A 25547-nucleotide genomic window follows, 5' to 3' on the forward strand; every position below is an offset into this window, starting at 1 on the left:
ACATCTTGGTCTGACCAAGGTGTGTGTCACTGCACTGGTGCAGGGTGTGGATGAGCACTGTGAGGGGTCTTCAATGGTGCTGCTCTCAGTGTCCTCATCCGAGGAGCTCTCGGCGCTGGAATCAGGGTCAAGTTTGCCTGAGTGCGAGGTGAGATTATTCATGTTTGGCAGCCACGTTACACACAGAACAGTGGACTCAGAGTTGTGTTGAGACACCGATGTTGTGGTGCGGGATCCTCAACTGGATGCTTGCTGCCAACCTCCCCACTGCTGCAGGAAATGTCCATGTCCTCTCCCACCACCTTCAGCACGTGTAGTAATTATGGTTTTATTTATTGTGTAAAGTATCCTTAAGAATAATACTTGTTAAGGGAGACCACATGATCTGTAGGAACCATTAGGAGAGTAGCGTGGGCAACCTCAGCAGTCAGTGTAGAGTTAGAGTTGGAGTTGAAAGCACACGTGTAGTTGCTGCTGAGCATATTGTTAATAAACTTAAAGCTTACACCCAAGAAGTGTCTGCTGATCAACTCTATCATCAATAGCACAACTCGGCCATCCTACAGGAATGGAATGAGGACCTTGATGTCCAGCACTCCACACCCAGCCTGGGACCTCTGCCGGCGATTGTGCACATTCACGATCTTGTCCTGCATAAAGACAGACAGAGAGAGTGTGATCGAGGCGCATGCCAGGCCAAATGAGAAGGACGCTAGGTGTGCGTGTGTGCCATGGACGGGATGAGGAGGTGATCGCCAGAGAAGATGAGGCCAGATGGAGTTTTCGGTGTCGGTGGTGTGTGGTGTGTGTGTGGTGTCCCTTAAGCTGGCAGTGATTGAGATGCCAATGAATGTGTGAGTTGAGAGCGATGAGAAGGTTGACTTGCCCTGGTGGCATGGATGAGACCATTCATCCTTTTCTGCACAGGATGGCCAACCTCTTGTGTGCAGCATTGGCACTGACCAAATCTGCTCCAGCCTCCCAAGCCAGAGTGGTGAGACTGATGGACCTCTTGCGGCCAGAGCAGTGGCAGAGGACATCACAGCGGGCCTCCACAGCATCCAGAAGGTATCCCAGGGAAGCGTCACTGAATTGGGGGGCTGTACTCTTCTTGGCTTTTAGGGCCATGTCCTGGGTGGCAAGCATTGAGAAGTATGTGCTGCAGTTTAAATATGGTGCCTGGAGTGAGGAAGTGATGATGTACCGGCATGGCAGGCAATTCAGAGGGGTTGGAGGGGGGTGGCGGTGGTGCCACCAGCAACCTGGCATGTTTGCCATGACTGCATAATTTATGAGGCGGAAAGGGGACGATATGGTGTGAAAATTGGTCATTAGTTCAAACATCTTTTTTTATCCCTGCTACCGCACTTCGTGCAAATCTGGGACGGTTCCGTCCTAAGTAATGGCAATGTTTTATATCTTCCAATTTAATTCCAGGTCTCTGTTACTTCTTAAGTTGACCATCATGAACAAGAGTTTTCATAAAGCCATCTGAATCCTCGATTGTATTCTTATTCATCCTGAATGCGTTAAATTATATCATGTCATAAACATTCAGATGTTAGTGTCTGAATAATTGTTGCATAAACAACCTAAAATTACTGTGTGTATATATATATATATATATATAGATGTAAATTGTTGGCGATATGTATGTTGCAATATAGCCATTTTGAGCATTACATTCTTCAGTCTCTTAACCTCTTCCTGATGTGATTTTGATTGAGTTTGTTGTCTCCTGTTTCCACAAAAACTGTTAAAATTTGAGAGTTTAGACAAAATTAGGAACTGTGCTAGCTTATACAAACATACGAATTAGGAGCAGGAGTAGGCCAGTTGGCCCCTCGAGCCTGTTTAACCATTCAGTAAGATCATGGCTGACCTCAATTTCACATTCCTGCCTATCCCCACTAACCTTTCACCCCCTTGCTTATCTCTGCCTTAATGATATTCAAGGGGCAGGATTTTCAGCTTGGCGTGCCGGCGTGCACCCGACACACCCGAGCGTGAGATAGCACACGATGACGTTGGGCGAGCGTTCCACTGTCATGCAATATTTTGGTTGTTGGGCGCACTCATTGACATTTAAGATGGTAATTAAGTTTAATTTTCCGCTGGAAAAACCTTATTGTTGGTGGGTGAGCGAATCGGCCAGGTGGCCATTGCATTTTTTGTGAAACCTCATCCGCAGGTGGGATGAGGTCTCCAAACAGTGAATGAAAAAAATCAGTAAAAATATTTTAAACTATTTTTTAATATGTCCCTGTTCATGTGACATGTGTCACATGTGTGGATATGTTTCCCTTATTTTTCAAATCTTTATTTTTAAATCATTCAGTTCCCTGAGGCAAACTGCCCTCTCGCTGACCCTCCCTCTCACTGCTTACATCCTGAGCCCTCACTCATAGCGAGGGTTCGGGAGAGGGAAGCAGTGAGCGGAAGAAGCAGTGACTGAGAGGGTTGGGGAGGGGGTGGCAGGTGTGTGGCTCAGGGAGCAGGAGGTTTGGCAAACATGATCGGTGATGACTGGGTAGATTGGGCTTGCCAGTGAGATGAGGGGCGGCAAATGGGAAGTTTGGAGAGCAGAAGAGGTGGTACCCAATGTGACTCACAATAAGAGGTTGTGGTGGAAGAATTAATCCAGGCAGGTCTCTTAGTTAAAGCTGGTTTGTTTCCAAGACAACTCCTCAGTGCTACTAACTTCCTAGTAGCTTCCACACAAAGTGTTCCAGCTGTACCTTTTTATTCTATTCAGTTGGGATAATTAATGGCCATCACCTGTTTAACTACCAATTGGTTTTAACAAAATGATTGCCATTTTAACACACAAAAGCAAATAGAAAGAATTAGCATATTTCTTTTATATGTTTAAATTTTTTTCATTTTATAAGTTATTTAATTTACAAGTATAGGAATTTAATAATTCTATTATTTCAATTTACAAGATATAATTTTTTTTTCTGAGGAGAAATATCCCACAGAAACTAACTACAGTTTTTACATTATGTGTGGTAGGAAAATCTGATTCACTTAACTTTGTTTGCTTAAAGTTGCACTTTTCAAGATCACAAGTACAACAATTAAACAAGGTAAAAGCAAAATACTGCGGATGCTGGAAATCTGAAACAAAAACAAAAATTGCTGGAAAAACTCAGTCTGACAGCATCTGTGGAGAGGAAGACAGAGTTAACGTTTCAAGTCCGTATGACTCTTCATCAGAACTAAAGAGAAATAGAAATGTGGTGAAATATAAACTGTTTAAGGGGGGTTGGACAGGTGAAACTGGATAGAGGGCCAGTAATAGGTGGAGGCAAAGGAGAGATTGCCAAAGTTGTCATAAACAAAAGGTCAAAGGTGGTGATATTAGCTAAAGGATGTGCTAATGGTGACATTAAGAGCAGAAAGCAGGATGAGCAAATGACAGATGGCCCTAGTTGGGGTGGGGTGGGGGTAGGGGATCAAAATAGGCTAAAAAGTAGAGATAAAACAACGGATGGAAATATATTTAAAAATAATGGAAATAGGTAGGAAAAGAAAAATATATATATAAAAAAATATATAATAATTATTAGAAAAAAGGGGATAATAAAAGGGTGAGGATGGAGGAGAGAGTTCATCATCTGAAGTTGTTGAACTCAATGTTAAGTCTGGAAGGCTGTAAAGTGCCTAATCGGAAGATGAGGTGCTGTTCCTCCAGTTTGCATTGGGCTTCACTGGAACATTGCAGCAGGCCAAGGATGGACATGTGGCATAAGAGCAAGAGCATTAAGCAAGGACTTGCTTTGCTCCTGTTCACAAATATTCTCTGTAGAAAAACAGCACTGTTTGATTCTCTGCAATTTATAAACATTTTAATATTTTTCTAGGTAGCTGATGATGGGTTCGGCTTATCAGGAATTGTACGAAGGGATTTGAAAGAGAACATTTCCTGGAAGTACCTGGGTTTCAATGGATCGGTTGAGGTAGCTTCTGCCAGTCCCTATTCCTTGACTATTCACAATGTCTCCACTGAGGATTTGGGAAGATACCATTGTTCCATGTGGGCACCGCTTGGAGAGCAAAACAAGCAGGGAGATGTGAGACTGCACAAAATAGGTCAGTATCATGTCAAAAGTTAAAGTTAGCATGTAGTTACTGTATACTCTTTCTTCCATTCCTCTCTTTCTATCACATCAAAATCATAGAGTAAAGTTTATGAATTAGTATTCCTGGTCTAGAACTTTGCATGATAGGAGCACAAACCAAGAATAGGTGAGAAATTCTGCCCTTGGATGAGAAATTATATGACTTCCATACTCAAAATCCTTTATGCTCTCCCATAACATGAAACCCTGTACTGGAAGTGCTCATTCATCCAATCGACCTAAATATGCAATGTTAGCTGTACAGCAACTTAAGGAGGAAGGGCTACAAATTTGTTCCTATTTCTGTTTCTGTCCACAGGTGGTGCCTTATCTTCTGAGTATTTTCAGCATTTTTTGTTTTTATTTTATACTAAAAGTTTGATTGCCTAGCAGCACTTCAAAGTGGTGCTGCATTGGTTATATTGATTCCCCAGGGACAGACAAGGCCACCGGCCTCTACCTGTGCAACCCACACGGGTTCCTTTGACGATATCAATGAGGAAACTTGTGCAGGTCATGCAGGTAATGGCCAGCATCTCTGCCTAGGAAATCCAGATTGAACCAACATAGAATCAGCAATCAATGCTTTGAAGCAGTGCTACATGAATGAATTTTTATCCCGAGATATTTACTCGTGAATTGTCATGCCTGGAGTTCCAATGACATCATGAGTGATACCCTGACTATTCCTTATCATGGTATCATCAGAGTAGAATATCATCATGTTGCACTATGGACATTCCATATAAAAGACTGCTTCGTTGCTACCCCTAAAACAGTGGATGCCTTAGACATGACTGGGAAATGCTGATAAGAGATCAGAGAGGTTTGAGACAGTCCATATCAACAAGAGTGACATTGGGGAAATAAAAGCAAAAAATGCTGGAAGCTCTCAGCAGTCTAGGCAGTATCTGTCCAGAACACAAGAATGTTGACATTTCAGCTATTAATGCCTCCTTGGAATTGAGAGATATTACAAACAACACTGAAGAAGGAATGCAATAGGGGGAATGGAGGAGCAAACACCTAGAAAGACATAACATGACTTGTAAAGTGTCACAGTAAGGATCAGGAAATGATTAAAAGCAGAAATGGTGTGTTCAGGAGACAAAAGGGGACATAATGCAAGAAATCAGAGAAATGAAGTGAGAGAATGAAACATCAGTTGGTGAACTCAGGAGGAAATTTATTGGGCACAGAGAGCTTGGTGAATTATGCAATAAATTAATATCACATTGTGATCCAGTGGGTTTTTTTGCAACAGAGCTACAAAATCCTCTCATACGTGGTGCCCCATCAGTTGCGGTTGAGATTATGTCGTTGGTATGTTTTCCTTTTGTCTTTAGGTAGTTAATGATCGTTGAGAAAATATCTTTCCCCTTTGTTTTTTAAGGGGCAACAAGTGGGTGAACTCCACTTGGGGTCTGTTGGAATTTACATATCTGCAGAGAAGAGCAATCTGTGCGATATTATTAACGTCACACAAATTATCACAAGCAATAAGAGGAGCTAAATTTATATTCCTCAATCTGTTGCCTGTTGATATCTGCAGCTATTTTCACTGTTCTGTCCCTCATTGTCTTTAATTTTTAAAATAATTTTGTTTTTCTTTTGAAAATAACTGCCCAGTTGTTCTGAGACTTTGATAAACCAGTCTTTACATATTCATCATTTGTGAACAGCTTTACCTGTTTCACAATCTCTTGAACTGCCACAGAATTAGCAGGAGCTGAGCTGTTTGATGATTTCACTCACTTGGTGAACATTGTCCTATATTTCGCTGCCTTGCTCTTCAGCTCCTATGCCGCTTTTTCTCGAGCTTCACCAGCTGGATAGCTTCTGGCCAAGGCACTGTGCTTTTTAGTGAAATGCCTCTTGAGACTTGATCGCTTGATGTCACAATTCTCATTGCAAATGAGCCCAGCAAAGACCAGCTGAATTTGGAATGAATGAGATTGAATTTGTCTAGAATTTCTCAGTTTTCTTCTTAAATTCTTCTCTTCTTTGCAGCCATTTTCAAAGCATCCTCAAAAAAAGTACGTTTGTACCTTCAGTAATTTATCTGCCTGCCTGCATACGAAGCACTTGCTCACCAACACAGCCTCAACACCAGGGCCAGAGAGAGCGTGCTCTTTTATTGATTAAAGTGCTTGTCAGCATGTGCTCACTAACACGGCAGCAAGAGCACTTCTAATTGGCACCCACCTTGTCATACATCCCTCCAATCGCAGAGCATTAACCCATTGATGCCAATCAATCAGGTGTCAAATATGACAACCAATCAGAATGAGCCATCTTGGGCAAGCTTTGTAAACAGACCAACCAGGGCTAGAGTGAGAGGGATTGTTTTATTGACTAACATGCGCCACATGTCGGATGGCACGTAATAGTTCAGGGCTCCATTTTTCCTGATGAAGCATTTGACAATCAAGACTTTTTAAATAGCCGAATGATTTTTAGGTTCTTGCACTGGGGGAACAATTTTCTGAAAACTCATTGCAATCAATGTTTGAAAGGTACATTTGTTTTGGAGCTACTCAGGAGTTGCACATCAGACCCCAGGAAGCCACAGGCTGCTGACCCCTGGAATAGGTCAACTGGAAATGTGTGCAAACTGAAAAAGGACCTGGAGGCGGGTCATTTCCCATAATATGGGAGCAATTTAATGTAGAATGTTGGTACAGCTGAGCTATTTAAAAATCCCAGAAGGAAACTTTAAACAACTGTCATAACCAATAATTTTAAGTGTTACGTTTGAGATGTGACTCTTCACTCAGGAATCGGACCACCAGTTCTCGAGGTTTCACATTAAACTAAATGAAACATTTAGTTAACTTACACAGGTTAAAATATATACACATGGCTACAAATTACTACTATCATAACTTTTAACAAATTCCCAAACCAATCTCCTTTAAGGCAACAACAACCCATAGACTTAACCAGGCACCAGACAAAGCATTTTCACCTTACACATTCAAAATGAGGTTCTTTTCACCTTGGTTCCTGTGGAGCCAGTTGGAGGCTTACAGCTACCTTTGATTTCACATTGCCTCTGCCATGCACACCCAAAAACTGCTAAAGTTATACCAACCACTGTCCATTGAATGTTAATTCTCATTGTATCAACAACCTCTGAACTAAACCTCTCTAACAATAAAACCCCTTTCACAGTACCAATTTTATTAGTCATATAGACATATGGCTTGGTTTCTGCTAGAAAGGTATCATTTTTCATCCCACTTCTTGAATGCTCTATTCAAAAAATGCAAATGCACGCTATCTCTCTTGCATATCAAAACTACTATACATCAAAGCACCCAGACTAGCTGACTTTAATCCAATTAAGTCACACACACAGACTAAACCTCTATTTTAAAAGAAAAATCTTTTCCAATAATATTATATACAATAATAGCTTCATGACGTAGAAACAGTGTCAGACGAGGTCGAAACATAACAGAAAGCAACCACTGAATTTGTTAAGAGCAAAGGACTTGGGATCTACACAACAAAGGCCACAGCTGTGCTCAACATTTTGCCCAATGGATCACTTCAGTCATATTGAAGGACTATCTCAGGCACTAGTCAAAGACTATTGTCCAGCTGCATTTAAAATGCAACAGATGTACTACTAAAGAATGATAACAGTCTCATCCATTTCTATTGAGAATAAGGTCAACTGTTTCAGAGAGAGAAAAACAATTTTGTTCCACTATTAACAGCAAAAGATGTTGGAAATAACCAACAGGTTAGGCAGCCTCTGTGTAGACAGAAACAGAGTTAAAGGGCTAGATTTTACCAGCCTTTTGGAGACAGGCTGGGAGTTGGGAGAGCTAGTAAAATAGAAGATGCCTTGAGGGAAGCCTGGTGTCTTCCTGCCGCCACAATATATTATCAGCAGTAGGAAGCTCAGTGGCATGGCCGCCCACTTGGTGGCCAGTTATGCTAATTAAGGGCTGCCTCCCACTGCTGCTGACATTTTACTGGCACTGTGTGGAGACAGCCAGATAAAACCAAGCAGCCTGACAGCTGGTAAGGGGGGTGGCAGGGCCTCCTTAATGGCTGCTCCATGGCTCATAGATGGAGGGCCCCAGTGGTAATGGCCACCTCCATGGCTATGCTGCCTCCAATCACCTAGGTCTGCCTGCCTGGCTCTGGCAAGCTTAAAAACAAATTTACCTTCTCTTTGAGGGACCTCACCATGAAGTTGCCCTTTCCTTCATCCTGCAGCTTCAGCAGTGGCCACCTGTACTGGAGGGATTGCCAAGCTGCTTGCTCTCTGATTGGACTGGCAGCTGTGGGATGCAGACCGCCATCCTCCATGGGATTTTTTTTAAAAATATACTTTATTCATAAAATATCTGGAAGAACATTACAAAACATTTCTAAATGGCCATCACAAAAAGTGCAATCAGATCAAACTTTTATGCATGGATCACAAGGTGCTTCAATACAATCAATGAACATTACAATAATTTCAATATGGTCATTACAGACAGTCAGACAGCGCAATGGTATTGGAGTTGTCGACGTACATCATATTGCACTCTGAGGTGCTTCAATACAATTAGTATTCAATGCATACATTCATTGTGAGCTGTACAGCTCGAGGAGTCTATACCTTTCCCAGCACCTTGGTGCATTATGGCAGAAAGATCTTAGACAGCGACCTTTCTCCATTGCGCCTTTGCGGCAGCTACCCCAAGCTTTAGTGCGTCCCTGAGCATGTAGTCCTGGACCTTGGAATGTGCCAGTCTGCAACACTCGGTCGGGGACAACTCTTTGCGCTGGAAGACCAACAAGTTTCGGGCAGACCAAAGAGCGTCTTTCACTGAGCTGATGATCCGCCAGCTGCAGTTGATGTTTGTCTTGGTGTGTGTCCCTGGGAGGAGCCCGTAGAGCACAGAGTCCTGTGTCACAGAACTGCTCGGGATGAACCTTGACAAAAACCACTGCATCTCTCTCCAGACCTTCTTTGCAAAGGCACATTCCATAAGGAGGTGAACAATGGTCTCGTCCCCACCACAGGCACCTTGAGGGCAATGTGCAGAGGGGGTGAGACTCCTGGAGTGTAGGAAGGATCTGACGGGGAGGGCCTTTCTCACCACCAGCCAAGCTACATCTTGGTGCTTGTTGGAAAGTTCTGGTGATGAGGCATTCTGACAAATGACTTTGACAGTTTGCTTGGGGAACCATCCAACAGGATCCACCCTCTCCTTTTCCCTCAGGGCCTCTAAGACGTTACATGCTGACCACTGCCTGATGGACTTGTGGTCAAAGATGTTTCTCTGCATAAATTTTCCCACGAGGGACAGGTGGTATGGCACAGTCCAACTACTTGAAGGGTTCTGCGGCAGCGTGGCCAGACCCATTATTCTCAACACCAGGGACAGGTGGAACCTCAGCAGGTAGTGACACTTGGTGTTTGCGTACCAAGGGTTTATGCACAACTTGATGCAGCCACACACAAAGGTGGCCATCAGGATGAGGGCTGCACAGCAACAGCGAAAGTGCCTCACACCTGGTGATCAGGCTCTTATCCGCAATGGAGAGGGAGCATCGCTCCCACCTGCCCAGTTTTCTTTTCACCATAGAGACTCGCTCCTTCCAGTTTCTAACGCATGCCCTGGTCGCTCCGAACCACATCCCCAGCACCTTCAGGCCATCAGTCCTGACAGTGAAGGGGACCAAGGATCGGTCAGCCCAGTTCCCAAAGAACATGAACTTACTCTTGTCATGATTTAGCTTGGCTCCCGAAGCCAGTTCAAACTGGTCGCAGATGTGGATCAGTCTGTGCACTGACAGAAGATCCGAGCAGAAGATGGCAACATCGTCGATGTACAAGGAGGCTTTGACCTGAGTGCCTCCACTGCCTGGGATCATCACTCCTCTTATGCTCGGATCCTTCCTGATGGACTCAGCAAAGGGTTCTATAGAACACACAAACTGGACAGGGGAGAGGGGGCAGCCCTACCTGACTCCAGATTTAATAGGAAAGTTACCTGATTCCCACCCATTGATTGAGACTGCGCTACTGATGTTAGTGTAGAACAGTTGGACCCAGTTGCGGATTCCCTCCCCAAACCCCATTTTAGAGATCACATCCACCATGTAGGTGTGCGATATTCTGTCAAAGACATTCTCCTGATCGAGGCTGGTGAGGCAGGTGTCCACACCCCTGTCCTGCACATAGGAAATCCTATCCCTGAGCAGCGTGAGGCTGTCAGAGATTTTCCAGTCGGGCACAGTGCAGGTCTGGTCAGGGTGGATCACCAATTCCAGAGCGGACATGACCTGATTGGTGCTGACTTCGGACAGAATCTTATAGTCCACATTCAACAGTGAAATGGGTCCCCAATTTCTAATTTCCTCCCTTTCCCCTTTGTGTTTGTAGATGAGGGCGATGATGCCTTTCCTCATGGATTCTGAAATGCTGGCGGCCAAAAGCTTACTCTCGTACACTTCTAGCAGGTCTGGGCCGATCCAGTCCCACAGAGCCGAATACAACTCAGCCGGCAAGCCGTCGCTTCCGGGAGTTTAACTCTTCTCGAAGGACTCAAGAACCTTAATCAGTTCATCAGGAGTTAACGGTTTGTCCAGGCTCTTCCATGTACTGTCGTCTAAGACCACCATGATAGGGGACAGGAAGGACTGGGAGGCCGCGCTGTCTGTGGGCTTCACGTCATACAATCCAGCATAAAAGGATTTGCTGATCTTCAAAATGTCGATGACTTTACTGATCCGTCTTCTTCCTTCAGGCTGCTGATCACAGAGCTCTCTCTGTGTACCTTTTGGGAGAAGAAACGTGAGCACATCTCATCCTGCTCCATGGAGCGGACTCTGGACCGGAAGACGATCTTGGAGGCCTCCAAGGCAAAGAGCGAGGCTTGCTGGCTCTTCCCTCTTGGAGTTCCTCCTTGACATCGACCCCCATCGACTGTAGCCGGAGCAGATTCTGCATGTTTTTCTGGAGTCGGGACATTTCCCTCTGTTCCTTTCTAGCTTTCCATTTGCCTTTGAGGATGCAAAATCTCTTGATGTTTCCCTTGATCACTTCTCACCAATGTGTCAGTTACTCAAAGAGGGGTTTCACGGTTCTCCAACCTTTGTAATCCTTCTTGAGTTCCTCCATGTTCTCTGGGGTCAGCAGTTGCACGTTCAGCTTCCATGTCCCCCTGCCCACCCTCTAGTCTTCCTGTAATTGACAGTCAGCCAGTAAGAGCAGTGGTCAGAGAAGAATGCCAGCTTGACATCAGTGGATCTGACTGTGAATGCACGGGACACAAACTGGAAGTCAATCCTAGAACGGATGGACCCGTCTGGCCGTGACCAGGTGTACCTACGCTGCGCTCCATCTGCAGGTTTGCTGAAGATGTCATGCAGCTTGGCATCCTTAACTGTTTCCATCAGGGACCTGGACGTAGCGTCCAATCTGCTGTCGGCCCTGCCGGATCGTCCAGCCACATCGATGATGGGATGGCGAGCCTGATGGCGGCCTCTTGATTAATCACCAGTGACAAAATGCTGTCCCTGAGTTTTGCTGGTGTGAGATTGGGTCCCCCTTTTAGTCCTGGCAGCAGAACATTTTAACTGCTGGAAAAATACAACCCAAGGCTTCAGGTTTCAGGCCTTGTGTCAAAACTGGAAGAGATTGGTGACTGAACAGTTTTTAAGAAAATACGGAAGCAGGGAAATGTTCGGAGATGGGCTTGTGTGACGAAGAGGGGAGGAGAGAATAGGAGAAGTCTGCAATAAGCTGCAGTGATTAAGTGGCAAGAGATGATTGTGCAAGGCCAAACGGGTGGTCATGGGACAAATAGTAAAAGATGGGCTGAGAGCAGCTGCAAATGGTATCAGGAGAACCATCTGTCCTAAATAACAGGAGCACTGGATATGATCTGAAGCTCCTGAAATCACTGGGTCCGGGGGAGTTGGGGGGTGTGGGGTGGGGGGGTCGATAGTAAAGTGTGTAATCAAGCTTCCTCAAGTTTCTGTTCTCAACTCTGTTATCCAGTGCTTACATGTGTCTTCACTCTGAAGAAAATTTAATTAGTAGGTACAATGGTGAAGGTGGTTGTTTTCAATAATTTATATGATATTGTAAGTGTGTGCACATTATGTGTATACAATCTCCCCCTGTGTCTAATGTAATACCTTATATGCACATAGGCCAGAATTTCCTGATTGGCGAGTGGGGGTGGGGCCCGCTCGCCGAGGCGTAAAATGATGCGGGATGATGTTGGGCGGAACTGCCAACATCACTGTGCCCCATTTCAATTTTCCGAATCAACTGTGTGCCCGCTGACCTGTCAAAGGCCAATTGGGGCCATTGACAGAGTCATTAAATTAATTAATGGGCCTGCCCTTCCAACCTTAAGGTTGATGGGCAGGCCAGGAGCCCTGGCGGGAATTAGTAAAAGCATGAAACCTCATCCACGGGCGGGATGAGGTCTCATGTAGGTTTTAAAAAATGTAATTATAGTGTATTTTAAAGTTATGAGCATGTCCCAACTCATGTGACAGTGTCATATGAGGGGACATGTCAGAGAAATTTTTTTCTATTTTTCAGATTTTTTTTGTAGAGCCGATCTCTCTGAGGCAGCACTTAGCCCCAGGGCGATGAATGCGCTCTTTCGTGTGCATGCGCAAAAGAGCACACTCTCGGCTCAGGGAATCCCCCCCGCCCACACAGGGAGTGCATAGGGCTTCCTTGCGGACATCACGCTGGACGGGCCTTAATTGGCCCGCCCATGTAAAATGGTGGCATGCTCCCGATCAGGGTGCGCCGATTGGAGGCGCGCCTCCACGTGCCTGCTCTTAAACTCCACCCCCCTCCAACCCACCCACCCGACAGGGGGAAAATTCTGCCCATGGTGAATGTTATCTTATTTGACTAGGGAACTTTAGAGAAGGTCGCGAAGGGATCAGTGAAACCACATGAAGGTGTGGCCATGGAGAAAACATTTTTTAACTAGCCATTCTGGGGAACCTTTTGCTGCAAGCAAGGCACGTGGACAACTGTGTACAGGACTTTTGCCATCAGCAACAGACTGCTCGCCTCATTTTCATCATTCAGTTTTTGAGGTCCCCTATTTATGTCAGTGCCTACCTATGGCTCCCAGTGATGTGTCTGAAGATAGACCACTGTACCTCCACAAGGCCAAAAAGACTTTGGTCATAGCTGACCATATAACTTCTTCGCGATGCCATTGACAACTTCCCTGATCACCTCATTAAACAAAGCATTAATCAAACCATTTTGGAATGATATTGCTTCTAAATGACTGAGGTTGATTGTTGGTGGACATCAATTTCAGCACATTATGGGTTTCTGGGATGGAGGTATTTGTCTTTGAAATGGATGACTCTTTTGTTACCAGCCAATCATCCACCATACCATGTGCAGTGGCCACTGTAAGATAGCTTTGTGTGCTGGGAAGGCATATCAGAAAATCAGTGCAAGACCCAGTGGATCCTGCAGGGTTTTCTTTCCTTCTCCCTTTAAATTTTAACAACTGCTCTTCAAGAGTGGATTCAGTCAATTTTTCATCCCTGACCCCACTGTGAACTATAGTGAGCTCCCAATGATAAGCCCAATATGAGTAGATATAGTTATTAGGGCTGACCATGGAGAAATTTCTTCTAGTTATCCCAGTGTGATTTTGGCAAGTGTTGATTTAACTGCTTCACGGCCTCTCTCCTTTTAATGTTTCGATTGGAAAGTCACCATCTTTTTTGACTTTATACCTGTTGCTGTCAAAAGAACCAATAATTTATCTATAACAGCATATACAACTATTGCCATTGAGTGAATGAAGTACAACACAGCACAGAAAACTTCAAGAGATGCCATAGCAACAACAAAGAACACCATAGCAACATGAAGACGTTAGTGCAACAGTGCACCATTATGCATCACTTTGTACTGATCCAATTTAGAATTATGCTATGACTCACAAACTGGCTGTGTGCATGTGCAGAATTAGGGCAAAATTATACTAAATTGGCTTTGTATGTCTACCAAGAATTTTGCAACACAAATCAGTGACAATCTACCCCTATTTTCAATACCGCAACTCGTGCTCTAGTGCTGTGCTGAAGAGGTGGAAATGGTCTGCCTAAGGAGTGATAGAAATTTTTCAGATGAGTCCGTATTTGTACAAAATGCCAAACAGAAGTTAATTAGTCAGTGTTTTTGCCTTCGATATAAAAAACAAATATAGTGACCTTTGTGTTGACCTCTATGGCTTATATTGTCGGGAAGACTGGAGAAACTGAACTTTTCACCCTTGAAGGGAGGCACTTGAGAGTAGATCTTACTGAACATATTAACAGGAGTAGGCCTTTCAGCTCCTCAAGTCTGCTCCACCACTCAATCCAATCATGGTTGATCCACACCTCATCTCCATTTTCCCACCTTTGCTTCATGTTCCTTAATATAATTACCTTAAAAAAAAAGCTACTGTTCTTGGTCTTGTAAGCTTGTCCTAGCATTCAGTAACTTTTGGGGGAGCAAGTTACAGATTTCTTCTATCCTTTGCATGAAAAAAATTCTCTGATGCTGCAGCTTTCACATTTACTATAGCTTTCTGCATTTGGAACATAAGAATTAGAACAGGAGTAGATCATTAGGTCCCTTGAGCCTGCTCCACCATTCAATACAAACGTGGATGATCTTCTACCTCCATTCCACTTTCCTGCCACCCCCACCCCACCACCAATCCACTATATCCCCTGAATCCTTACAGAGCAAAACCTATTGATCTTAGTCTTAAAGATCCTCAATGATGAAGCATCCACACCCTCTTGGGTGAGCAATTCCAAAGATTCACAGCCCTATAAGTAAATAAATCATTAGAAATTTCTCCTCATCTCAGTGCTAAATGATAGCCCCTTATCCTGAAACTGTGTCCCTGTGTTCTAGATTTGCCAGCTAACAAAAAAAATCTCTCAGGCTGGAATTTTGCATGCCCATTGGTATCAGGCGTCATGGCGGGTGTGAATGGATAACACGGCGAGAAGACAAAAAATCGGTTTCACACCGTGGTGAAACCAGTTTGTGATCATCCTTTCCACCCGTCAACAGCAGGCTGCCTTTCCCACTGCCACACATCAGGAATGTAATTTTAATACTTTTGCATCTAATTATAAGCCCTGCCCACTGGCATCATCCCTGCACGTCAGATTTACCGCCCATGTCGACAGGGAAACATGCCAGCCCACAACACGTCTTGACAAGCGTGATGTTCAGAAGTCAGGACATACAGGGCCTTGCTCACATTGCCGACATCTGAGGGGCAGAAGATGCTGGGGCCCAATGGCAACCAGATCCCAGAGAACATGTGCATCGCATGCTGGGTGGATTCTGATGGACATGGCTGGCTGCGAAGCAGCTCACGGGAGATGGGAGGTCTCTGTTGATGTCTGGGGTCTGCTTTGGGACATCACAGACTTCGTCATGGGCTGCAGCAGATGATTGTCATGGGGGGGGGGACGGCAATGGCGGTGACGGTGGTGAGGAAGGCCTAGCTGTGAGTGGGAGAGGAAGGTCTAGATTTGACTGGGAGAGGAAGTTGTTGGGGGGTAAAGTTGGGAACAGGGGAACGAATGTGTCAGGGAGTGAGGTTGGGAGGGGGGAAACTAAGGTGTCAGGAGGGTTTGGTTGGGAAGGGAGAGGGAGTATGGGGGGAGGAGGGTGTAAAGCGGGAGGATGCAGCCACTGGGGCAGTAGGTGTGGAGGGTGAGGAAGGAATAAGGGAAGGAGTTCAGAGGGGGGAAGGAGTCCAGGGGGGAAGGAAGGAATTCAGAGGTGGGGTAGGTGTCCAGGGGAGAGGATCGAGTAAGGGTGGAGGAGGGTGTAAGGTGGGGGGGATGTCCAAGTTAACATGCAAGAGAGGGGCCTGTGAAGCCAATTGGGAGAAAACGAAGGGAGGGCATGGTAGGTGGGAATGGTGCGTATGAGAGGGGGCAGAGTGAGCCGGAAGGGTGGGAGGGTGAGTTTGCATCAGTAGCGGCAGAAGGGGCAGCGACGGTGGTTGGTGGAGACGCAGAGGCAGACATGGACCTTGGGAGTGGGAAGGAGGGGGTCGGGGAGATCAATGTGGATGGGGGTGGGATTCTCAGGAAGGTAGGGATGTGCACATTCACTTGGGCATCTGGGAAAGAAAAGGGTTCTAACTGGTAGGTAATGCCAGAGGGGTCAACGGTGATGGGGAAAGGACGTGGGCGACTGGGGGAGGGGAAAGGATAGGGGAGTTGAGAAGAAAACTTATTGCTACCATGTTCTTAAAATCGAAAGTGAGCGGAGCCTCATGTTGGACAGGCACAGGTGCTGCTTAGGGGTGCACCACTGGGTGGGTGGAGATGAGGTCAGCTCAGATGGTTAACTGAAAGAGAACCCCAGCAGGCAGCATTGAAAGTGCTCGGACAGTGAGATGAGTGTGATGGAGGAAGGCTCCATGTGCCTGGGAGAATGCTTGCAAGAGGCTCCGAAAGGCCCTGCTGCGCACAGGGCAGGATTTTACGTGTCAGCGAGCGGGGGCGGGGCCAGCTCACCGACGTGTAAAATGATGCGCGGTGACTTCGGGGGAACTCCTGACATCAGCGTACCCCATTTAACTTTTCAGGAAGGTGGGGGCGCAGCGAAATCAGCTGTGTGCCCGCCGACCTGTCAATGTCCAATTGAGGCCTTTGACAGAGGCAATTAAATAATTAAAGGACCAGCCCGTCCAACCTTAAGGTTGGTGGACAGGCCAGGAGTTCTGGCGCAAATTGGAAAAAGCATGAAACCTCATCCACTGGTGGGTTGAGGTTTCATGTAGGTTTTAAAATTTTTTTTAAAGTTTTTGTGAAAATTATGGACATGTCCCAACTCATGTGACATTGTCACACGAGGGGACATGTTAGGGAAACTTTATTTTTCTATTTTTATTTTTTTGACATTTACAGCCGAAGACCCTGAGGCTGCACTTAGCCTCAGGGAGATGAGTGCGCTCTTTTCTGCACATGCGTGAAAGAGCTCAGTCTCGATTTTGGGATTCATCACCTGCCCGCACATGAAGCACATAGCGCTTCCCGTCGGACGTCACACTGGGTGGGGGCCTTAATTGGCCTGCCCACATAAAATGGCGCAGCGCCCGTGATCGGGGGCGCCAATTGGAAGTGCGCCTGTGCGCACCCACCATTCAACTTCCCCCCCGATAGGGGGAAAATTCAGCCCACACACTTATTCCTCCAGAATCGCTCGTGCTCTGGCTGTGTGCAGCTGAACAGCTAGTAGGGGGGGACTGCAGGGAGGACTCGTGAAGCCTGGAAATGAAGCTGAAAGACATCATTACACATTATTCAATGAATGTGAATATATTTTCACATTATAATATGACAAAATGTGTTCATCTGTGCAACCACATGTGATCAGAAATTCTTAACTTTTCTAGGCCTACCACTTCTTCAAGGTGCTGCCCTAATATCCACAGCAGGGGTGAAGACAGCCTTTGCAATGGTTGGCTCTGTTGCCTCTGATGATTTTGGCATGGGTCCTCTGGAGAGCCAAGGCCTTGAGGACCCTGTCTTGCTTTGGTTGCCCCCTTGTGGGCCAGCTGCTCCTTCTACGGTGACAGAAGACAAGATTGAAGGGGTCACAGGGAAAGGGGACTCGGAGGGAGAGGGCAGCCTCTGAAGTTACTTAGTGAATGACCCAGGGTGTCCAGCTGCTGCTCCTCTTCCCTTCGCGTGCCTGAGGGCCCTGGAATGACTCCTTGAGGGGTAGGAGCACCTGGAGAGACATCAAGGTGACCCATTTCCCTCTCGCATTACTACTGTAGGAACTTGTCCATGGCTACTGCGATGGAATGCATGTCTGCACACATCTCCGTGTTCTTCTGGACCAGGGTCTCCATGGCATCTGCCATCCTCCCCACAGAGACTTCTCGGCAGGCAAAAGTGGGCACCACTTCGTCAGAAAGCAAGCAGATGCATTTCTCTGACTTGTGTGCCACTCTGTTGAGGGTTTCCAACAGCTCTGCGTGATGTTCCCCCACCTTCTGCTGACTCTCCAGGATGAATTGGAAGGCCACATCCAGAGGCTTATCATCTGACTCGGACCTCACAGATGCCTGATTCCCAGCAGTCCTCTGAGTGCTGGGGAACCTGGCTGAACCTGCTTCCTCCTGCTGTGGACATGTGTCCATGCGGTGACCACCAGATTGTGAACCCGAGCCTGCTCTAGATCTAGATGCCACCGAGGTGTGTGCCTCTGCGCTGGTGCAGGGTGTGGGTAAGCACTGTGACAGGTCTTCCAGGCTGCTTATTTCCAGCTCTTCAATGGAAGAGGTGTCCCCTTGGCTGGATGGGTCTGAGGGACTGGCTGTCTGAAGGTGTCGGTCGCTTGCCAGAGCTCCCTGTGAACTGAAGTAGAGATAATTAGTACATGGCAGCAGAGTCAAAAGCAGGAGAGAGAGCACTCACAGTTGTGGTGAGAGAGGGATGATGTGGTGCAGGATCCTCAAGTAGCTGTTCACTGCCGATCTCACCATCACCACAGGCACAGTCCAAATCCTCACCAGTCAGCATGATAGGACGCTCCTCAAAGTGAGTGAGGGGCCTAATGTGGGCCACTCCACCCTCAGTTCTGGGACCACTCCCTTTTGCTGTGAGCCAGCTTACCCTGCATGAAAACAGATGGAGAGAGTGTGAGAGCAGGACACATGGCATTGTGTGGAATGTTTGTGTGGTGAGGGGAGCCATGGACCGGATGAGGACACGAGCTCCAGAGCATATGAGCCTGATGGAGATGTGAGGCTGTGTGAGAGTTAGTGGTGTTGTCCTGTGAGGTGTGAGATCCCTGTGGATGTGTGATCGGTTTGTGAGTGTGTGAGTTGAGAGTGATGAGAAGAGTGAATTAACCTGGCAGAACAGATGAGACCATTCATCCACTTCTTGTATTTGATGGCTGCCTTTTTGCAGGCTGCTGGTGCTGACCATCGCTGCCACCACCTCCCATGCTGCGTTAGTGACCTTGCTTGTTGGTCTTCACCCAGAGCGGGGGTAGAAGACATTGTGGTGGTCCTCCACTGCGTCCAGTAGGTGCTCGAGGGAGGCGCCGCTAAATTTTGGGGCAGCATGTTTCCTTCCTTTGGCAGCCAGCAGTTCCCAGCAGCTTCCTATCCTTTGAAGAGCACTAGCTCTGTGCAGGGGCAGGCTTTAAATCAGGTGCCGGGTTTACTGAAGGCCTGAGGTGACAGCAGGGCAGGCAAATTGGAGACTGCCCTGCCAGTGACCCAGCGTGTTTTCCAGGAATTGATTATTAATGAGGTGGGACACGCTGGGAATAGGATACAGCGTAAAAAGCCACCATTGTGGCCAGCGGGTAAAACGTCCTTTTTCCCACCTGCTACCGCACTGGGTGCAATTCTCGGATGATTCTGCCCTCAGTGTCCACCCTGTCAAGCCCTTTCAGAACCTTGTATATTTCAATGAGATCATCTCTCATTCTTCTAAACTCCAGAGAGTAAAGACCCAATTTACTCAGCATCTCATCACAGGAAAATCCTTCCCTCATAAGAACCAATCTAGTGAACCTTCACTGTACTGCCTCCAAGGCAAGTATCTCCTTCCTTAAATACAGAGACCAAAACTGTGCACAATATTCTAGGCGTGGTCTAGCCAAAGCCCTGCACAATTGTAGCTAAACTCCCTTATTCTTATGCCCCAAGACCGTAGCAAAATGGTTATAGAGTCATAGAGCACAGAAAAAGGCCCTTCAGCCCATCGAGTCTGCACTGGTCAAACAAGTACCTAACTATTCTAATCCCATTTTCCAGCACTAGGCCCATAGCCTTGTATGCCATGGCATCACAAGTGCACATCCAAATACTTCTCAAATGTTATGAGGGTTTCTGCCTCTACCACCCTTTCAAGCAGTGAGTTCCAGATTCCCACCACCCTCTGGGTGAAAAAATTCTTCCTCATATCCCCTCTAAACCTCCTGCCCCTTACCTTAAATCTATGCCCCCTGGTTATTGATCCCTCCACCAAGGGGAAAAGTTCCTTCCTGTCTATCCTATCTATGCCCCTCATAATTTTATACACTTCAATCATGTCCCCCCTCAATCTTCTCTGCTCCAGGGAAAATAACCCCAGCCTATCCAATCTCTCCTCATAACTAAAACTCTCCAGCCCAGGCAACATCCTGGTAAATCTCCTCTGTACTCTCTCTAGTGCAATCACATGCTTCCTATAATGCGGATTTCAGAACTGCACACAATACTCTAGCTGTGGCCTAACCAGCGTTATATACAGTTCCAGCATAACCTCCCTGCTCTTATATTCTATGCCTCGGCTAATAAAGGCAAGTAAGCCATATGCCTTCTTAACCACCTAATCTACCTGTCCTGCTACCATAGTAGACCAGTAGAAATGCACACCAAGGTCCCTCTGATCCTCAGTACTTCCCAGGGTCCTACCATTCATCGTGTATTCCCGTGCCCTGTTTGTCCTGCCCAAGTGCATCACCTCACACTTATCCAGATTAAATTCCATTTGCCACTGATCAGCCCACCTGACCAGCCCATCTATATAGAAACATAGAAACTAGTAGCAGGAGTAGGCCATTCGGCCCTTCGAGCCTGCTCCATCATTCATTATGATCATGGCTGATCATCCAACTCAATAGCCTGCTCCTGCTTTCTCTCCATACCCTTTCGCCCCAAGAGCTATATCTAACTCCTTCTTGAAAACATACAATATTTTGGTCTGAACTGCTTTCTGTGGTAATGAATTCCACAGGCTCACCACTCTCTGGGTGAAGAAATTTCTCTTTACCTCAGTCCTAAATGGTCTACCCCATATCCTTAGACAGTGACCCCTGGTTCTGGACTCCCCCACCATCGGGAACATCCTTCCTGCATCTACCCTGTCTAGTCCTGTTAGAATTTTATAGGTTTCAATGAGATCCCCCCTCATTCTTCTGAACTCCAGTGAAAATAATCCTAATCGACTCAATCTCTCCTCATATGTCAGAACCGCCATCCCAGGAATCAGTTGGGTAAACCTTCGCTGCACTCCCTCTATAGCAAGTACATCCTTCCTCAGATAAGGAGACCAAAACTGCACACAATATTCCAGGTGTGGTCTCACAAAGGCCCTGTACAATTGCTGTATTTGTATCCTCTTGCTATGAAGGCCAACATACCATTTGCCTTCTTTACCACCTGCTGCACCTGCATGCTTACCTTCAGTGACTGGTGTACAAGGACACCTAGGTCTCATTGCACGTTCCCCTCTCTCAATTTATAGCCATTCAGATAATAATCTGCCTTCCTGTTTTTGCTACCAAAATGGATAACCTCACATTTATCCACATTATACTGCATCTGCCATGCATTCGCCCACTCACTCAGCTTGTCCAAATCACACTGAAGTATCTCTGCATCCTCCTCACAGCTCGCCCTCCCACCCAGCTTTGTGTCATCTGCAAATTTGGTGATATTACATTTAATTCCCTCATCTAAATCATGAACATATATTGTGAATAACTGGGGTCCCAGCACTGATCCCTGTAGTACCCCACTAGTCACTGCCTGCCATTCGGAAAAAGATCTGTTTATTCCTACTCTTTGTTTCCTGTCTGCCAACCAGTTTTCTATCCATCTCAATATATTAGCCCTCAATCCCATGCACTTTAATTTTACACGCCAATCTCTTATGTGGGACTTTGTCGAAAGCCTTCTGAAAGTCCAAATAAACTACATCCACTGGCTCCCCCTCATCAACTCTTCTTGTTACATCCTCATAAAATTCCAGTAGATTTGTCAAGCATGATTTCCCTTTCATAAATCCATGCTGATTCTGTCCGATTCTGCCACTGTTTTTCACCTGCTTAGCTATTAAATCTTTTATAATGGACTCTAGAATTTTCCCCACTACCGACGTCAGGCTGACTGGTCTATAATTCCCTGTTTTCTCTCTGCCTCCCTTTTTAAATAATGGGGTTACATTAGCTACCCTCCAATCTGTAGGAACTGTTCCAGAGTCTATAGAATCTCGGAAGATGACCACCAATGCATCCACTATTTCTCGGGTCACTTCCTTAAATACTCTTGGATGTAGATTATCAGACCCCGGGGATTTATCGGACTTCAATCCCATCAATTTCCCCAACACCATTTCCCTACTAATACTGATTTCTTTCAGTTCCTCCCTCTCACAAAACCCTGTGTTCCCCAACATTTCTGATATGTTATTTGTGTCCTCCTTTGTGAAGACAGAACCAAATTATGTATTTAGTTGGTCAGCCATTTCTTTTTTCCCCATTATAAATTCCCCAGTTTCTGACATTTGTCTTCACCAATCTTTTTCTCTTCATATACCCATAGAAACTTTTACAATCAGTTTTTATGTTCCCTGCAAGCTTACTCTCGTACTCTATTTTCCCCTTCTTAATCAATCCCTTGGTCCTCCTTTGCTGAATTCCAAACTGCTCCCAATCCTCAAGTCTGTTGTTTTTTCTAGCCAATTTGTATGCCCCTTCCTTGCATCTAATATTATCTCTAATTTCCCTTGTAAGCCATGGTTTAGCCACCTTTCTTGTTTTACTTTTGTGCCAGACAGGAATAAACAATTGTTGCAGTTCACCCATGCGCTCTTTGAATGTTTGCCAATGCCTATCCACCGTCATCCCTTTAAGTAATGTTTGCCAATCCATCATAGCCAATTCGTGCCTCATACCATCATAGTTTCCTTTATTAAGATTCGGGATCCAAGTCTCAGAATCAACTACGTCACTCTCCATCTTGATGAAGAATTCTATCATATTATGGTCGCTCATCCCCAAGGAGCCTCGCACAACTAGATTGCCAATTATTCCTTTCTCATTACACAATACCCAGTCAAGGATGGCCTGTCCTCTCGTGGTTCCTTAATGTATTGGTCCAGAAAAACATCCCGTATACACTCCAGGAATTCCTCCTCTACGGTATTGTTACTAATTTGATTTGCCCAATCTACATGCATATTAAAGTCACCCATAATTACAGATATTCCTTTATTCCATGCATCTTTAATTTCCTGTTTAGTGCCATTCCCAACATCACCACTACAGTTTGGGGGCCTATAAACAACCCCACTAATGTTTTTTGCCTCTTAGTGTTTCTCAGCTCTACCCATACATATTCACTATCATCGGAGCTAATATCTTTCCTCACTATTGTGTTAATTTCCTCTTTAATCAGCAATGTAACGCCACTGCCTTTTCCTTTTTGTCTGTCCTTCCTAAATACTGAATACCCCTAGATGTTCAGTTCCCATCCTTGGTCACCCTGCAGCCATGTCTCCGTAATCCCGATTATATCATACCTGTTTACATCTATCCTCCAGTAATCTAAGGCTATCCTCCTCACTATTTACCACACTGATGTTCGTGTCAGCCGCAAACTTACTGATCGACCCTCCTACATTCAAGTCTAAATCGTTTATATATACCACAAACAGCAAGTGACCCAACAATGATCCCTGTGGAACCCCACTAGATACAGGCATCCAGTCACTAAAACACCTCTCGACCATCACCCTCTGTTTCCTGACACTCAGCCAATTCTGGATCCAATTTGCCAAATTGCCTTGGGTCCCTTGGGCTCTTACCTTCGTTATCAATCTCCCATGCGGGACCTTATCAAAAGCCTTGCTGAAGTTCAAGTAGACTGCCTTCATCTACACACCTGGTCATCTCTTCGAAAAATTCAATCAAATTGATCAGACATGACCTCTCCTGAACAAAACCATGCTGACTGTCCTTGATTAATCCCCAAGTGTAGATTAATTCTGTCCCTCAGAATTGCTTCCAATAGTTTCCCCACCACTGATGTTAGACTGACTGGCCTGTAGTTCCCTGGTTTATCCCTTCCTCCCTTCTTGAATAATGGTATCACACTGGCTGTCCTCCAGTCTTCTGACACCACTCCTGTGGGCAGAGAAGTATTGAAAATTATTGCCAGCATGCCTGCTATTTCCTCCCTTGCCTCACTCAACAGCCTGGGATGCATTTCATCCGGGCCTGGAGATTTATCTACTTTTAAGCCTGTCCGACTACTTAGAACCTCCTCCCTATCTATGCTAATTTCTTTAATTATATCACAGTCCTTCTGCCTGTTTTCCATACCCACATCGTCCCTCTCACTTGTGCACACCGACACAAAGTGTTCATTTAGAACCCTACCTACATCTTCCAGCTCCATACACAAATTACCACTATGTTCCTTAATGGGCCCTGCTCTTTCCCTAGTTATCCTCTTACTCTTAATGTACTTGTGAAATAACTTTGGATTTTCCTTTATTTTACCTGCCAATGTTTTTTCATGCCTCCTTTTTGCTCTCCCAATTTTCTTTTTAAGTTAACATGCCATTTTCTTTGTTAATTACTTGCTGTACCTGGATGCTGTCTGTGTTCCTTGAACGAGTACACCCAAGTCTCTCTGAACATCAACAATTAAAAGTTCCATGCCATAGGGTTATACCTGATTATTTTTCCCTCCACTCAGCCTATCTTGGAAGAAAAGGTTTTTTAAAAGTTCTTTAAAAGTGCAAATTGTTGTGCTTTGGGAGAAATCATGATCATGGTGGTCATAATAACACCAGCTGGGTAAAAGCAAAATACTGCAGATGTTGGAAATCTGAAATAAAAACAGAAAATGTTGGTAAAATTCAGCAGGTCTGTCAGCATTTGTGGAGAGAGAAACAAGAATTAATGTTTTTAGGCCATATGACTCTTCTTCAGAGCTAAAGAGAAGTAGAAATGTGATGTGATGGATTTTATACTGTTAATACTGGCATAAAGGTAAGGTAGCAGAGGGTGTTAATAGCAGAACAAGGGTCAGCGCTCTGTGAAAGCACAACATAGAAACAAGTGACAGATGGCCCTGTGGGGGGAAGGTGGGTTGGGGAAAAAGGTTTAAAAAAAAAAGAACAAATAAATAAACGAATAAAAAATAAATAAATAAATAAATAAACTGGATTTTGAAAAGGGGTCAAGATGGAGGAGAGAGTCCACGGTCTGAAGTTGTTGAACTCAATGTTAAGTCCAGAAGGCTGAAAAGTGTCTAATTAGAAGATGAGGTGCTGTTCCTCCAGTTTGAGCTGGATTTCACTGGAACGTTGCAGCAGGCCAAGGATGGACATATGGGCATGAGACCAGGATGGGGTGTTGAAATGGCAAGCAACAGGAATGTCTGGGTCATACTTGCAGACTAAGCGAAGGTGTTCCACTAGGTAGTCACCCAGTCTGCATCCAGTCTCCCCAGTGTAGAGGAGACTGCATTGGGAGCAGCGAATGCAGTAGACCAAATTGAAGGAGGTGCAATTAAAGTGCTGCTTCACCTGAAAGGAGCGTTTGGGGCTTTGGACAATGAGAAGGGAGGAGGTAAAGGG

The 25547-nt window shown here is 45.5% G+C and overlaps 1 protein-coding gene across 3 annotated transcripts in view; it reads left to right on the forward strand.

The window, feature by feature from the left end:
* Positions 1–25547, forward strand: part of LOC121276460 (CD83 antigen-like) — a 38291-nt gene that overhangs the window by 5757 nt on the left and 6987 nt on the right. For 2 of the 3 annotated variants that reach the window (XM_041184890.1, XM_041184891.1), the window contains exon 3: positions 3867–4095. In XM_041184890.1, the coding sequence (XP_041040824.1) occupies positions 3867–4095 (229 nt within the window). Of the gene's footprint in view, positions 1–3866; positions 4096–10521; positions 10700–25547 lie in introns of those variants that run through there. The other variant, XM_041184892.1, reaches the window with a different exon arrangement.

The sequence above is a fragment of the Carcharodon carcharias genome, chromosome 3 (assembly GCF_017639515.1).
Source record: "Carcharodon carcharias isolate sCarCar2 chromosome 3, sCarCar2.pri, whole genome shotgun sequence".
Taxonomy (NCBI): Eukaryota; Metazoa; Chordata; class Chondrichthyes; order Lamniformes; family Lamnidae; genus Carcharodon; species Carcharodon carcharias.